Source organism: Sminthopsis crassicaudata, chromosome 1, assembly GCF_048593235.1.
Source record: "Sminthopsis crassicaudata isolate SCR6 chromosome 1, ASM4859323v1, whole genome shotgun sequence".
NCBI classification, from domain to species: domain Eukaryota; kingdom Metazoa; phylum Chordata; class Mammalia; order Dasyuromorphia; family Dasyuridae; genus Sminthopsis; species Sminthopsis crassicaudata.
In genome coordinates this window covers 142,467,579-142,483,808 of record NC_133617.1, presented here as the reverse complement: position 1 = coordinate 142,483,808, position 16,230 = coordinate 142,467,579, and the positions used below count along the sequence as shown (strand labels likewise).

The window sequence follows — 16,230 nt, the reverse complement described above, 5'->3', positions numbered from 1 at the left end:
CGCCGGCAAGCGCCCGAGAAGAGGGAGTCGAGCCCGTATGATTTCGGTTGTTCAGGCGCCCCGGACGGAAGCCGAGAGAGGGCTGCGGGGCCCGGCCTGGGAGTGTAAAGAGGATGAGGGCCGGAGCGAAGGCGGAAGGTTTACGGTGAGGCACCGCTTGGAGCAAACCCGGAAGTGGGGTGGGTGAAGGGAGGGAAAAGGTGGAAATTGCCGCTTCCATCGCTGCCGCCGTCGCGGCTGCCGCTGGGGGCCTGGGTGAGGTGCCAGGCGGCTGAGTTCAAGTTCATGCCGCGTTGCCCCGAGTGCGTGAGTGTCAGCCGGGGGCGGAGCCTCTGGGAGTGGGTGGGAGGGAGCGGCAGCCGGGAGCGGGCCTGGTTCCGGCTCTGAGGTCCGGCTCTGGGTGGCCACGGGTCCGGCTGCTCAGGTGACCCGCCTCAGGCCGGGCAGGGACGCAGCGCGTTCGGCGGCCCGAAGGCGTAACTTGCTGGCGGCCGCCTGCGAGGGGAGCACGCTTTCCGAGCCCAGCGAGCTCCGGCTGCCCCCTCCCCGGCAGGGTCCTCAGCCAGCCCGGCTCGCGTCCCCGTCGGAGCTTTGGCCCTCTGCTGCTTGGCCGCGCCCTTCTCCACACGCCCCCCGCGGCGCTTCTGCCTCGGCCCCGTCTCACGTTCCCTCTGCTTGTGCTCCTTTAGCCTCTGACAGCGGCAGCATCCCGGGCCGTCCACGATGCTGGAGTCGTACGTGACTCCTATCTTAATGAGTTATGTGAATCGCTACATCAAGAACCTGAAGCCGTCAGACCTGCAGCTCTCCCTCTGGGGGGGGGACGTGGTCCTCAGCAAGCTCGAATTAAAGCTGGACGTGCTGGAACAGGTAAGTCTTTCCGCCAATCGTTCCTGATGGTTTCCTACTGCTGTGTAATGAGCTCCGCCGGCTTCCCTCTCACCTTCCTCCTCAACATTCTCCGGGGATCGCGAGAAAGCGGAGCCCTCAACTTTAGCGGGACATTTTTATGGACTGTTCTCAGTGATAACCTATTAAACACAGTTATGGAAACATGACAGTTAACTTTAATGTTTTAAAATCTTAAATATAATTAAATATTTTAATTTAAAGCCACATTTTGATGTAATTCTATGTTATTTAACCTTCATTAAAAATTTTTTTTTGGATTTCAAATTCTCCTCCCTCCAGCTTCTCCCCAATTTATGGAGAAAGAATATCAGTTATAAAGTGTAAAGCTGTGCAAAACACCAAATAACAAATACTTTAATGACATTTAATTGGAATACTTTAATACTTGTAATTTAATACTTCAGCACTATAATAAAAAAGTGGTATGGACCAACCCAGCCAGAGTTGAGGGGGAAAGTCTTTTAACTAAAATAATCAATTGGAGCTTTACCTTCCATTCTCTTCTAACTTTAAGGCAATAAGTCTAGAGAGAGAAGAAATTTGTGCTTTTTATCAATTTGAGAGATGATGTACACGTGAAGAAAGTATCAAGAGTAAAGACAACAACTGGACATCTATCTTTGAGTTTAAAGGGAAGGTTTTTTAATTTAAGGTTTAATTAACAAATTAATCAATTAATTGAGGTTTAATTAATTAAAATAATCAATTAGAGTTTTGCCTTTAATTCTCTTCAAACTATAAAGGCAGTTAGTTCTAGAGAGAGAACAAGGTTGTGCTTTTCATCAATTTGAGACATGGTGTACATGAAAGAAGTGTCTATAGTAAAGACAGAAATTGGACACCTATCCTTGAGTCAAGTTTTCATTATTTGATGTTACTAAATATTCTGGGAATATTTCCAGAACAACAAACATATGTAAATGAAATATACAAATTTGTTCCACTTCATAAATCAATAGTTTTCAGATTGTCAGATTCAGATCAGTAATTCATATGCCACTGTTTTCCTGATTTTGAATGAATAAAGATTAATTGTGTAGAATTAAAGAGTTAGATAAATGTGTGGGTTTTAAAAGCTGTCATTGACATTTTACTTATTCTTTGCTTATCTTCAATAAAGAATTCAGTAATCATGTTGAAGGAGAGTAAAAGACTATGATAATTCATATTTATAAAACACTTAAAGTTTACAAGATGTTTTCCTCAAATTTCAGTGATATAATAGGTAGTAACATATTCTTATTTTTACATATTGAAGATTATCAAGGTAAAACGATTTTGCTCATCCTGTAAGTGTCAGAATCTGGCCATAAATCCAATGCTCATTTGTAATTAATATACACTAAGACTTCTGTTAACTAAGCTTGTATTACAGTTGTATACTTTTTTTGTAAAAATTTAATTGCCAGAGTTAGAAATAGTGTAGGTGGCATGGGGCTAATTCTTAGGATTTGGTTTCCTTCTTTGCCTTACCTCATAAAAACATTTCTTTCTTTAGATAATACAAGTTTGTGTCCTGATTTTCTTTGGCTCATATGTGATTTTTCTGTATCTTTTGAGATGATTCCATGTTTCATAGATTCATCTTAAGCATCACTTTCCATAAAATATTTTCTGATTTCATTTGTACAGACATAAATAAGTAAGCAGTTCTTAGTAACACAATTTAGGAAGGATATTATGGAGAGTGCCCAGAGGAGCACAAATGGAATTGTGAAGGGTCTTGAGTTCTTGCCTTATTATCATCACCTAAAAGAATAGTCTTTTTAACTTACAGAAAAACTCAGGGGGAAACATGATATCTATCCAATTATTTGAAAGTCAGTTATGTGGAAAATGGTAGAGACTTGTTTATTTGGCTTCAGAGAGCAAAAGTCGAAACAGTGGGAGAAGTTGCAAAGAAGCAAATTTAGAGCACGAGAGAGAAGCATATAGCATATAGAACATAGAAAGTAATAGTTCCATCGTATTTTATCTTGGTCAGAATCGGTCTTGATTATTGCATTTTTTTAGAATTGCTAAATTTTATGGAGCATATTAACAAGCCAGAGGAGGATGATCAGGATGATGAGGTGCATGTAGACCAACAGTATTGCTTGAGGATTAATTAGACTGAGAATATTTAGTTGATAGGAGAGAGTTTTCTCCAGGGAGACAAAATAACTTTCTTTAACAATTTAAAGGGCTCTTATGTGGAATAAGAATTAAAACTTGTTTTGGTTGGCCCAGATGACAGATGTGAGAAGCTGTATATAGAAATTGTAGAGAAGCAAATATGGCTAAATATAAAGAAAACTTCCTAAGAGTTAGAGCTCTCTAAAAGTATAATGAGCTATCTTTGAGATAAGCATTGGAGATCTTCATGTGGAAATTGGATGCCAGATTTGGGGGATTATTAAATATTGGGGCTGTTGCATAAGTTGGACTCCTCTTAAATGGAGGATCTATTTGAGATGTGAGCACTTTCTCTGAATCTCTTCAATATATGATTTTTTTTTTTTTTTTTTTTTTTTTTTTGGTTTCTTTTAAGTGACTTGTCCAGAATTACAAAACCAGCTGAAATGCATTTTCAAGTTTATTTCATAGGAATTGTGAAACTGGATAGGGCTGGCCATTTGTCAATACATACTTGCTAACAAATGAACCTGTTTTTAAGAACTTTTGGTTTTGCTTCTTTATTGTTTAGTATTTGAATGCCCCTTTTGTGCTTTGTTTTTTTACAAAATACAAATAAGGAACCTAATCCTTATTAGTTACTTACATTCTCAAAGTTAGATTTCATACTGAAAGGTACCTCAATAGTCATCCAGTCCAATCTCTACATTTTACAGATGATGAAATGGAGGCTTAAGGTGTTTTGTCCAACATTGCGTGATAAGAAGCAGAGTCAGGATTTGAATCCAGCTCCTGTGATTCCAAATCCCAAGCTATTTTCGTTGTACTTCCTTTTCCCCCCTAAGCACATCAATTTTCTCTTTATTCCATTTTCAAAAGTAGTTAATCTAGGTGAAATGAAATTCTTTTTTTCTGAATCATGCCTTCTTCAATGTTTAAAATAATTAGTGAAAACTTTATCTGGACTTCAGAGCATGGATTGCTGTGCCATATACGTTAGCTGCAATCATGTTTCTGAGATTGAAGTGTGTTTAGCAGAAAAAGCCTCTCTGTAGCTATGGCTTATATTAAGATGTCTCTAACAGAAACTGATAGAGTAGTTGATTCCTTCTCTGATTTTTCTCATTATAAGCATATGTGTGTATGTATGTGTGTATGTGAAATATTCAAATCTTTTTTTATTTTGGGACCAATAATCCAAGATTGTGAGTTATTTAGGTCTTCTGCTCTGGTACAATTCAACAAGTATTTATGAATATCATTATGTTCCCACTACTGAATCTGGTAGTGGAAAGTCACTGAAATTTTTTGAGCTGAAGAATGATTTGGTGATGAAAATGTCTTTTTGTGGTTGAGTGTAGGATGGATTGGAGTGGGACCAGATTAAAGACAGGGAAACTAGTTAGTATATTCATTAACTCAGAGAAGAAGTGATAAGGGCTTGCACTAGCATTATAGACCTAGGAATGGAAAAGAGAGGCTATAGTGTAATAGTTACAGGGTACAATGTTCTCTTAGTTCTCCTTACTTCACTTTGCATTACTTCTTCTAAGTTCAGGTTTTTCTGAAAAAAATTTTGCTTATCACTTCTTATAAGTGCAGTAACATTCCATCACATTCATATACTACAACTTGTTCGCCATTCCCCAACTGATGGGCAGCTCTTTAATTTTCTTTCTCTTTTTTTTTTTTAATTTTATTTATAATTTTTTTTTCCACAGTATATATGCATGAGTAGCTCTTTAATTTTCAATTCTTAGCCACCACAAAAAGGGTACCATAAATATTTTTGTTCATATAGGTCCCTTCCTTTTCTCCTTCTCTCTCCCTTGCTCTCTTCTTCCCTCTTTCCTTTCTGTTTCTCCCTTTGTCCTTTCCTCTCTTTCATCCTTCCTCTTTTCCCCTCCCTCCCTTCTTCCCTTCTACTCTTTTTTTCTCTCTTTCCTTTCTTCCTTCTCTTCTTATTCCTTCCCTCTTCCTCCATTACCCCTTCCTTTTCTTCCTCCCTCCTTCTGGGACACATCTAGTGGAGGCCTAATTGGGTCAAAGAGTATACACAGTTTTATGGCCTTTTGGGTATAGTTCCAAATTGTTCTCTAGAATGGTTGAATCAGTTCACAACTCCATCAATAGTGCATTAATGTCCCTCTTTTCACATATCCCTTTCAACATTTGTTATTCCTCTTCTGCCATTTTAGCTAATTTGATAGGTATGAGGTGGTACCTCAAAGTTGTTTTAATTTGCATTTCTGTAAGTAATAGTAATTTAGAACATCTTTTATATGACTATAGATAACTTTGATTTTTTTCAACTGGAAACTTCCTGTTCATATCTTTTGATTGTGTTTTAGTCTTAAAAATTTGACTCAGTTCTCTATATATTTGAGAACTTAGGCCTTCCTCAAAGAAACTTGCTATAACTCCCTTTAGTTTTCTGCTATTTTCTAATCTTGGCTGCAAACATTTTAATTTAATGAAATTAAACTTATTCATTTTACATCTTTTAATGCTTACTACCTCTTGTTTTGTCATAAATTATTCCTTTATCCATAGATCTGGGAGGTAAGCTATTCTGTGCTCTTCTAATTTGTTTGTGATATCATACTTTATGTCTCAATCATGCACTCCTTTCTGATTTTATCTGGGCATATGGTGTAAGATGTCGATCTTTGCTCAGTTTTATTCACTGTGTTCTTGTCCCAACAATCTTTGGGTTTTTCAAACACTAAATTACTATGGTCATTTACTATTGTGTATTGTGTACCTAATCTAGTCCACTGTCATCCATTCTATTTCTTTGCCGGTAGCAAATTGTTTTGATAACTACTACTTTATAATTCACTTTGAGATCTGGTATGGCTAAGCTACCTTTCACATTTATTTTTTATTTATCCCTTGATATTCTTGACCTTTTGATCTTCCAGATGAATTTTTGAAATTATTTTTTTGAGCTTTATAAGATAATTTTTGGTAGTTTGATTGATATGACATAAACAAGTAAATTAGTTTAGGAAGATTGTCATTTTCATTATATTGATTTGATCTATCTGTGAACAATGAATATTTTTCAAGTTCTTTAGGTTTGACTATGTGTGTAAAAAGTGTTTTTTGATTATGTTTCTGTAGTTTCTTGGTTTGTCTTGGCAGATAAACCCTCAAGTATCTTATATTGTCCAACAGTTATTTTAAGTGAAATTTCTCTATTTCTTGCTGCTGCCTTTTGTTGCTAATATATAGAAATGCTCATGATTTATTATATTCTGTAACTGTTGAAATTATTACTTCAACTAGTTTTTCTAGTTGATTTTCTAGAATTTATTAAGTATTCCATCATATTTGCAAAACAATGATAGTTTTGGTTTGTTGTTATCTAGTCTAATTTCTTTAATTTCCTTTTCTTTTCTTATTGGCTGCGGGCTAGCATTTTTAGTGCAATATTGAATAACAGGTGCTATAAAGGACATTCTTGCTTTACCCCTGATCTAACTGGAAGAGTTCTAACTTTATTCCCATTACAGATAATGCCTACTGATGATTTTTTAGAAAGTACTATGTATCATTTTAAGGAAACCTTCACTTCTATGCTTTTTAATGTTTTTTGGTTTTATGGTCATTTAAGGGCTAGGATTACAAAGTCATACCTTTCTGTTATTGAGTAGCAGCTGATAAAAACTTTTACAAAGTTTAAAAAATCTACTAGAACAATGAACAGCAGCTAGAAAGTACTAGAAAATAATTATGTTGAATTTTAATGAGAAATGTTATCAAAAGATTCTGTGGAACTCAGTAGGATTGGGGAATAAACCCAGGATGAACTGCTGCTGCCTATTTCTTCCCCAGATGCAAGCTCGTCCAGTATTGTTACAACCAATGGTTTTTAGATGAGAGAATAATCCTTTATTCAGCTATTCTCTTGAGAAATGGGTGTGCTCACTGGAGAGACACACTTCGAATGTAGAAATGGGAGCAAACTTTATGCTGTTTTGTTCTTTACCTTTCCTTTCAGTGTTTGGATTGGTTGGATTTATAATACATATTTATACATGTAATATATAATACAGTAATTTATAATAGTTACAGTTATAGATTTAGTTGGATTTATAATCAAATTTATTTGCCTATTCCATATGTCAAAAGGCTTGTGCCCTGTCATTGAACATAGTCTGTTTGAGTTGATTTAGTTAGTTCTGGATCTTTTTGTTAGGAACAAACTGTTGGTTAGCCAGTTCCTTGATTCATACGATGATAGGTTGGAGATATCTTAACAAGATATTTTGTCCCTCCCTTCATTCTGTTTTGACAGTATTTGTGAAAACCTAACTTCTCATGCTCCTCACAGAAACATTAAAATTAAAAAAAAAAATAATGAGAGCCAGAGTGATTTGAGTTTAAGGCATGGTTGTTAGGAAAGAAATCTACCTGGTAAACCCAAAATATCTTAGGAGGTTTTAGCAATAAAAAAAAAAAATATTCCTTTGGGTAGAGCTCCCAAAAATAAGGGTGTGATACCTTGTGTAGAAAGAAAAAAAAAGAAAGAAGAGGGAAAGAAAGAGAGGAAGGAGAGAGAGAGAGACAAAGAGAGAGAGAGAGACAGAGAGAGAGAGAGACAGACAGACAGACAGACAGACAGACAGACACAGACAGACAGAGACAGACAGACAGACATACAAGAGAGAGAGAGAAAGATAGGGACAGAGACAGAGATAGGGAGACAGACATACACACACAGAGAAAGAGCCAAGCAGAGAGAGAGAGACAGAGACAGACAGATAGAAAAAGACACAGAGGCAGAAAAAGACAGGGAGACATAGAGAAAAAAGGAGGAGAGAGAGGGAATAAAGACAGAGAGAGTTGGAGAGAAAGAGACAGAAGGAGACAGAGAAAGAGGGAAAGAAAGATAGGTAGACAGAAAGACAGAGACAGAGAGAAGGAGGAAGGGAGGGGGCAGAGACAGAGACAGACACATACAAAAGAGAGAGACAATCATACAGAGAGAGAAACAGAAAAAGAAAGACAGGCAGAGAGACACAAAGACAGAGAAAGAGACAGGAGACAGAAAGAGAGAAAGAAAGACAGGGAGATAGAAAGACAGATAGAAAGGAGGGAGAAAGGGAGGGAGGGAGAAAGGTTTTTCTAGCTTAATTTCATATTATCCCTCTTCATACCCTCTGTTCTAGTCAAACTGCAACTTGATATTCCATTTCCTGGTTTGTTTGTTTTTTTACATTCATGCAGACTGCCTCCAATGAGTGGACTGTACCTCATCTCTGCCTATCAAGATTCATCTCTGGTGTTACTTCTGTGAAGCTTTTTCTTTGATTAATATCTTTTATACTCAATTGGTAGAAATGCCAAGCCCCTTTTGGTCATTGTTTGGGTTCTAATTAACTCAGATTGAATGTAAATAGCAGAACCCTGTTATTGGATGGCCAGAAACCTGAGGATCTTTCAAAGAAAATCCCTTTGATAGAATAATTACCGCAGAAAGACTACTAACCAGGTTGTTGGAATAGTCTAGTGGTGAAATAATGAGGGCCCCTATTAGGATGTTGGCATTGTCAGTGGAGACAATGGGATATACACAATAAATGTTGCAAAGGTAGAATTAGCAGAGCTTGGCAACTGTTTTGATAATGGTGGGGTGCTCAAGAGTGAGGAGTTGAAGATTAATAGCTAAGTTGTAAATCTGATTGACTCCGAGGGATGGTAGTGCCCTTTGTAATAATAGGAGAGTTAGAAAAAGGGAAGTGCTTGGTGGAGGTAGTGGGATAGATAATGAATTCAGCTTTAGGCATGTTGAATTTAAGATTTTCATGGGATATTCAGATTAAGATTTCCTATTGGCAGTTGGAAACAGGAAACTAAAGATCAGAAAAAAAAGATAGAGGTGTATAAATAAATCTGAGAATCATCAGCATACATCTGATCATCTGATCAGTGGAATCTATGGAAGATCACCAAGTGAAATCGTATAGAAGAAGAAAAGAAAACCCAAGATAAAGCATTGGGGCATATTCACAGCCTCATGTTTTGGATGAATCTCTAGTAAGGGAGACCAAGAAACAAGAGAGAGGAATGTCATGGAAACCTAGAAATGAGAATATCTAGAAGAAGTGATTGATTGACAAGGCCAGAGGCTGCAAAGATGTCAAGAAGACTGAGGATTGAGAAAAGATCATTAGATCTGGCAATTAAGAGATTATTGATATCTTTGGAGAGAATAATTTCATTTGAGTGATGTGATGAGAAAGTAGACAATTCAGTTGTAGATGTTCTTGTCAAGTAGAAGGCTTCCCCCCCACCCCCACAAAAGATAGGAAAAGTATATATATACCACTATTATAGGTAGTGGGTTGAATTAATCAATTGAATGTTTTGAGGATGGGGGTTGCTTGTTTGCAGTAAGAACCAGAAAACAGTAAAAAACTGAAGTTAGAAGTGAGTGAGAATAGTAAGAAGAATAGTAACAATTTGTTGGAGAGGATGAGGTATATTTTATTTTTTATTAGTAGCTCATAGAGGCTTTAGCTTTCTTTGACCAATCCTGATTTTTAAAGAAGTCTTTTTTTTTTTTTCCAATTTTTTGGGCATCATTTAATAAGCTGTTTATTCTCTTTTCATACCTTTTTTTGTTTTGTTTTGTTTTTTTTTTGGCATAGCTCTCTTTTTTTCAGTTTTTTCTCTACTGTTCTTTTGATATTTAACATCCTTTTTTCCTCTTTTAAAAATATGTATTTATGTATATATGTGTCTGTGTATGTACATAAACATATATATGTATGTGTATGTGTGTATTTATCTATTTAGCTCTTCTATGAATTCTTGATGGGCATGTATCCAATCTGTATTTTTCTTTTGAGAATTTGCTTGTATATGTTTTCAAGTTATTTTCTGAATATGTCTTGAGTATCCCTTTTATCAATAGTACTTTTTTTGAGGTCAGGTTCTTCTTCTTCTTTTTTTTTTTTTTGTTCATCTTTCCAGCCTATTTCTTGACTTCAAACTATATGTTAGAGTTGGGCACACTTGGCAAGTGTGATTGAACTGGTCTTTAGTCTTTTATGTCCTGAAGTATTCATAGTTATATCTGGGGACCTTAGAATATATGACCTAGAATGTGTTCTGTTTATTCCCCTTCTGGTCCTTATTTATGTAGATCCTTATTTACTCCTTTTCTAAGTGTAATTGCAACTGTTCCTCTCCACACTGAAATTTAGGATGAACTTGGATAATGGATGAAGTAGCTACCAAATGGCAGTTTTAGCTCAAGGGTCTGTCTTAAATCTCTTGACTGTTTCTTGGTTCAGGATGTTTCTCATACTGCTATCCACATGTCCTTTAGTGTTTATAATTAGTAGTACTTTTCCTGTGTTTTACTCTGCTTCAGGCCAGCTTCCATCTCAGTATCCACAGACTTCTTTGTCTTCATAAGGAGGACAAAAGAATCTTTTCAGCTTCTCTAGGCTGGAAAAATGACTCAATATGGCTTTTTGTTGTTTGTTCTCTTCAGGAGGTTCTTTATCGTGGGTTTCCTTGTATTGATTGTCTTTTAAAATGATTAGTTTGAAAACTTAGTCACATATTCAGTACTATGATCTCTTTTAATAGTAATACAAATAAAAGTTCAAGTAGAGAGCAATTTACCTAGCTAATTGTTATCCTTTTGCACTTTTGTCCTCAAATTAAAAGTTGGAGTGCTATACTGAAGTGGAGCAGGTATTAGGTAAAAACAGAAGATAGATAGGGAGAAATATTGCTTCTTTATCGTAATTGTCCTTCATTTTGGAAGAGGACCATGATATCAGGGAGGTGATGCCATGAAGTGCAAGGGAATTGGATTTAAGTAAAGGTGGACTATGCAAAATTGTTGGCAAAATAATATCTAAATGCTCTTTTTGTGTATGAAAAACAATAAGTTTGTATGACTTATAATTAGTATAGACCTTATAAAGTAGTTATGTTCACATTAGGAAATTAATCTTCTAAAGAATAAATTTATATTTTTTACTATTTTGATTTTAAAATTCAATAACTTAATTTCTTTTTGCTTTTTTGGTCATTTGCTTGCTTTTTTATTTATTTACTTATTTTATTAAAGCTTTTTATTTATAAAACATATGCATGAGTAATTTTTCAACATTGCCCCTTGCAAAATCTTTTGTTCCAAATTTCTCCCTCCTTCCCCTTACCTCTTCCCTCCCTCCTTCCCTCCTTTCCCCCACTTCCTCTCCTTCCCCTAGCTGGCAGGTAGTTCAATACATGTTAAATATATTAAAATATATGAATAACTTAATTTCTTAATGTTCCTGTGATGTTATTGTGTGTTTTAGGAACTGAAATTGCCATTCACGTTTTTAAGTGGACATATTCATGAATTACGAATCCATGTGCCATGGACAAAATTAGGTTCAGAGCCAGTGGTAATCACTATTAATACAATGGAGTGCATCTTGAAACTCAAGGATGGATTACAGGTAACAAATGTTATATTTCTTGTATTTTACTAGCTATTAGTAGTGGAGTAGAGTGGAAAGAGCTCTGGATGTAGAGTCAGAGAACCTATCTGTATGTAGCCCTGCTACAACTATATTTGCGATCTTAGGCAAATAAGTTAACATCTTTGGGACTTAGTTTTTTCATTTTAAAAATGTGGAGTTTGGACCAAATAACCTTTGTTTTCTCTAGCTTTAAATCTGTGACCTGAGTATTTGAATTTTTCTGAAATTCTGTACATAACTTTTATATGAAATAAAACCTTTATCTGCATAGATCTATTTAAAAAAAAACAAAAAAACTTGTATATGTTTTCTGGCCTATATAGAGAAGGGAGAAAGTGAAAGGAATAAGCATTTGCATAACACCTAATATATGTCACACTTGTGTTAAGCACTTTACAAATATTCTCTCTTTTGATTCTGTGTTATCCTCATAGTGCAGTTATAGAAACTGAGGCAGACCAAGATTAATTTACTTGCCCAGGGATACACATCTAGTAAGTATCTGAGGGTGAATTTGAACTCAAATCTTCCTGATTCTAGGCCCAGAATTCTGTCCACTACGCCACTTAGCTTCCTCATTATAAAATAACTGACCTCGTAGGGAAAACTAAATTTTAGAGAAGTTTTAAATAATCTTCAAAAAAAATTTACTCAGATTTGAGCATAAACTCTTATCCAGGTACATAGTTAGTACTTAACATATTTTTCTTGAGTAAATGAACTACTTCTTTTTTCTTTTTTTTCTTACTTGTCAAAATCACTTTCCTAGAACTATAGGTAGTAATGTTCATTTATTATTTAATGTTGTAACTGCCAAGTAACTTGACCTTTATATTGCTGGTGGATCTCATTTGAAGTGTGTTGATATTTTAATTGGTTTTTAATGGGACTTAATGATTTTCTTTTTGGACAGGAATGAGTTATAGGAAAGACAGATAAGAGATATGATTTTCCTTTGGAAGTGGAACTGATAGGAATAGGTAGAAATTTTAGGAAGATTGAGTTTGGCTCACTATCAGGAATAACTTTCTAGCAATTGAACTATGAAAAAAATGGCTTGTGTTGCTTTGGATATTAGCAAGTCCCCTTTTACTATTATTAAATCCAATTTAATAATTGCCCTAGTTATACAAGGGCAATTATTGCCCAAGAATACAGAGGGACTATGACTATTATGCCACTGCCAAATTGGATGGTAAGGTCTGTTGATGATAATTTAATCTTACTATTGTCCCCTTTTTGTACGTCCTTTTTACCTTAATAGATTCTAAGCTGCTAAGTCTTGCTTTTAAAAAAAATTACTCATTTATTTTTTTCATTTAACAAAAATCTATCTTCCACCATATATCCCATCTACTTGAGGATTTAAAAAAAAACCAAAACCTTGTTACATGTGGCCAATCAAAATAAACATTCACAAGAGTCATGCTTAAAAAAGATAATTTTGCACTCTGGATCTTTCACAACTTTCAGGAGATGGGTAGCATTTTTCGTCATTAGTCCTATGTAATTATAGTTGGTCATCGTGATGATCAGAGTTCCTAAGTCTTTCAAAATTATTTTGTCTTTATATAAATTGTCCTTCTGGTTCTGTTCACTTTATTTTGTATCAGTTCATAAAGGTTTTACCAGCTTTTTCAGAAACCATTCTTTTCCATTATTTCTTACAGTATTCCATAATATTTATATATCACAGCTTTTTCAGTCATCCCCAATTGATTGACTCAGTTCTAGTTTTTTGTCACCACAGAAAAATACTGTAAATTTTTTTATACCTTCTTACTTTGTACCTCCTTGTTCACAGTCTTATTTAGAACTAATCCCTTACTCTCCTATTTCTCTATTGAGTAAAATGTATTTGTATGTGTGCGCATGCATGCATAAAGTTGAGTGCCACTCTATATCTCCTCCCTGTGATTGTACAGACTCACACATCCTAATTATAAGAAATAATGTCTCTTTACTTTTCTTTCTCTTCTAGAATATTCTCTTCCTTTTCATTCTTCTTTTAGGATCAAGATATAACAAAACCACTTCCACGCTTTCTTTCTAATTTGGCTCCCTCTATGATTTTTATGTATAATTAGCTGTAGAGGGGTTGCATATCTTTCCATATTAGGATATAAGTAGTTTGTCCTTGTTTTGTCTCTTATAACTGTTCATTTATGTTTATGTTTTATTTTTCTTTTGATTCTTGTTTTTGTAATTCAGAATTTCTAAGTAGTTTTGGTCTTTTCCTCAGGAATTCTCTTTTATTAAAGATTCATCTTTTTCTTTATAGGATTTAATTTTGTTGAATAAATTATTCTTCACTGTAAGCTAATCTCTTTTGCTTTCTGAAATATTGTACTTTATGCTCTTTGCTCCTTTATAGTAGGGACTACTAAATCATGTGCAAGTCCCTACTGTGACTCCTCAGGATTTGAATTCTATCTGACTGCTTGTAATTTTTTTTTTTTTTCCTTTGACCCAGAGCTGTGGATTTTTGGCTATTGTATTCCTGGGAATTTTCATTTTAGGATTTATTTCAGGAGATGACCTGTGAATTCTTTTTTTTTTTTTTTTTTACTTTTTCTTTCTGGTTTTAAAAGGTCTGGACAGTTTTCTTGAAATATCTTTATCCTTATTCTTCTAAAGGGAATACCCCGGCTGGTCCTGAAACTTTCTTTCTTGGATTATTAAGTGTTGTGTTATTCTAGGATCTCAGGGATAGCTCAAGCTGAGGATCCTCAAACTTTCACTGTTCTCAAAAATTCTCGGGCAAATCAGATTACTACCACTCTCATCTAAGTTCTATAAACCCGACATGGGTTTAGGCCTGAGCATAGGATTTAGAGTTTCATTAGATTGCTGCTATGTTTCAGGAGTCTGAGCCATACAACTGCTTCTTATTCTGTGTTCCTTGCTCAGGACACACATCAGGGCCAGCAAGAGCTCTTTATAACACTTCATGTTCCCTTCTCAGTCCATCCTGTATTTGTAACCTGGAACTGGGTAGTAAGCCAATAAAGTTGCCATTTAGGATTTGTGTTGTCATCTTGCTTGAGGTCATGATGTCCTTATCTGTTTTGGTCCTCTTTTAGTCCTGGGTGCGGAAATGCTTCAGGCAGCCCCTGGCTAAACTTCTCACTTTCAGCATACTTCTCCCCTCTCATTATGCTGACCTGAGCCAGCAGATTGACTCACTATGAATTTTCTTGGATTTCCTCATCAGGATTGGGTCAGGTTTGTTTGGAGGAGTTTTAGGGGGAGGAGCTAAAGGACATAGCCATCTTGGTTTCCTTCTTGTACTAACTTAAATTGCTTATTTCCTTGTTTCCTATTTTATCTGTCACCACTTTGGATATTTTTAGCTCTGGTCAGACAAAGCTCTAGTTTATTTACTATTGTTAATATCCTTTTAGCTTTTATGAAGTTCTTAGCATGAATTGGTATTATCCTTTATAGGATATATCCTTCAGATATCTGGATCTTTTTGTAGAGAAACACAAAAATGAAGAATGACCTTGCTCTCAAGGAGTTTATATACAATTAAGGGAGAGATACTCATTGGGAAGTAATGTCCAGGGAGGGGAATTTTAGCCTTGAACTTGTGGGATGTTGTGTAGAGCCCTAGGGGAGTAGATTGTTACACCTCAGAACGATGGTTTATTTAATCATAGTCCTTAGTTCTAGAATTGGAGAGAGGAAGAAGAAAAAGTGACAGGACTATTGGATGGGCTGTAGAAGAGATATGTGAAGGGATCATTAATCAGTGAAGGGAAAATCATCAATTTAGGACAGTGAGGTTGACTATTTGTTCGCATACATTCTTTGGATTAGAGTAGATTATTTCAAGTTCCCTTATAAATCTTGAATCCTGTGATTCTAGAATTGTTCTTTTATAGGAAGGCAATATACTTGTTTCTATATATGGGTCACATATATTAACATGATTGTGGACTGAAAAAAGAAGTAGGTGATTTTTTCAACTTAGTTTTCTTTTGTCTTCATTTAAAACCTGAGAATTGGCCAGTCTAAATCTTTATTAAGTTCAACCTTAGAGAATATTTGGATGGAAAAGGATTTTGATGTGAAGGCATGTTTTTAGTACAAATTTATCCTAAAACATCTACAGTTTTTGACTAATAGTTTGTAAAAGTTGTAAGAGTGGTGCCTACTGCTAGATCAGTTAGTTTAATGTTATTTAGTTTTTGGTGTGCAGGTGCTGAATTTTCAATCAAAGTCATTTCTAAATCAAGGTAAAATAACTTATATGAGAAAAATAAATTCAAGTTTGCTAATTCATGACCCAGAAACCCTAATTATTTCTTCTCCATTCTTGCTCAACTTTATTGAGCCACACTCTTCCCAAAGGCTTGAGTGTTCATCTACCAAAACTTTTCTCTGTTAGGAAGTGAAACAGATCTCAAAGAGATGTAATATTGGATCTAATTTTTAACTATCATAGTATTAATATTCTTTCTACAACAAACATCTTAATTTTTTATTGTCTTTAAGATTTTTTTTTTGGGAGGGGGAATGACCTTAGTTTAACTCAGTTTTTCAGAAGAAACTCTTCTAGAGTCATATTAATTCATCAGTAGTATTAAAATGAGAGTGCTAATTTTCACTAGTAAGGTAATGTTAGTGTAATTTAAATATAATTGATTATTGTGAAATTGTCCAGGGTCATTATTGAACTTGTTCTAGTTATCACCTTAAA

At 35.3% G+C, this 16,230-nt stretch overlaps 1 protein-coding gene across 11 annotated transcripts in view; it reads left to right on the top strand.

The window, feature by feature from the left end:
- The first annotated feature begins 372 nt into the window (after positions 1–372).
- The window catches only part of VPS13B (vacuolar protein sorting 13 homolog B), a 973,300-nt gene continuing 957,442 nt past the window's right edge, over positions 373–16,230 (top strand). For 10 of the 11 annotated variants that reach the window (XR_012482416.1, XR_012482414.1, XM_074268391.1 and 7 more), the window contains exons 1-2: positions 724–870; positions 11,358–11,501. Coding sequence is in view for 9 of the 11 variants with exons in the window: in XM_074268391.1 (XP_074124492.1) it covers positions 724–870; positions 11,358–11,501 (291 nt within the window). In the remaining 2 variants the exon portion in view is untranslated. Of the gene's footprint in view, positions 871–11,357; positions 11,502–16,230 lie in introns of all 11 variants that reach the window. The other variant, XM_074268452.1, reaches the window with a different exon arrangement.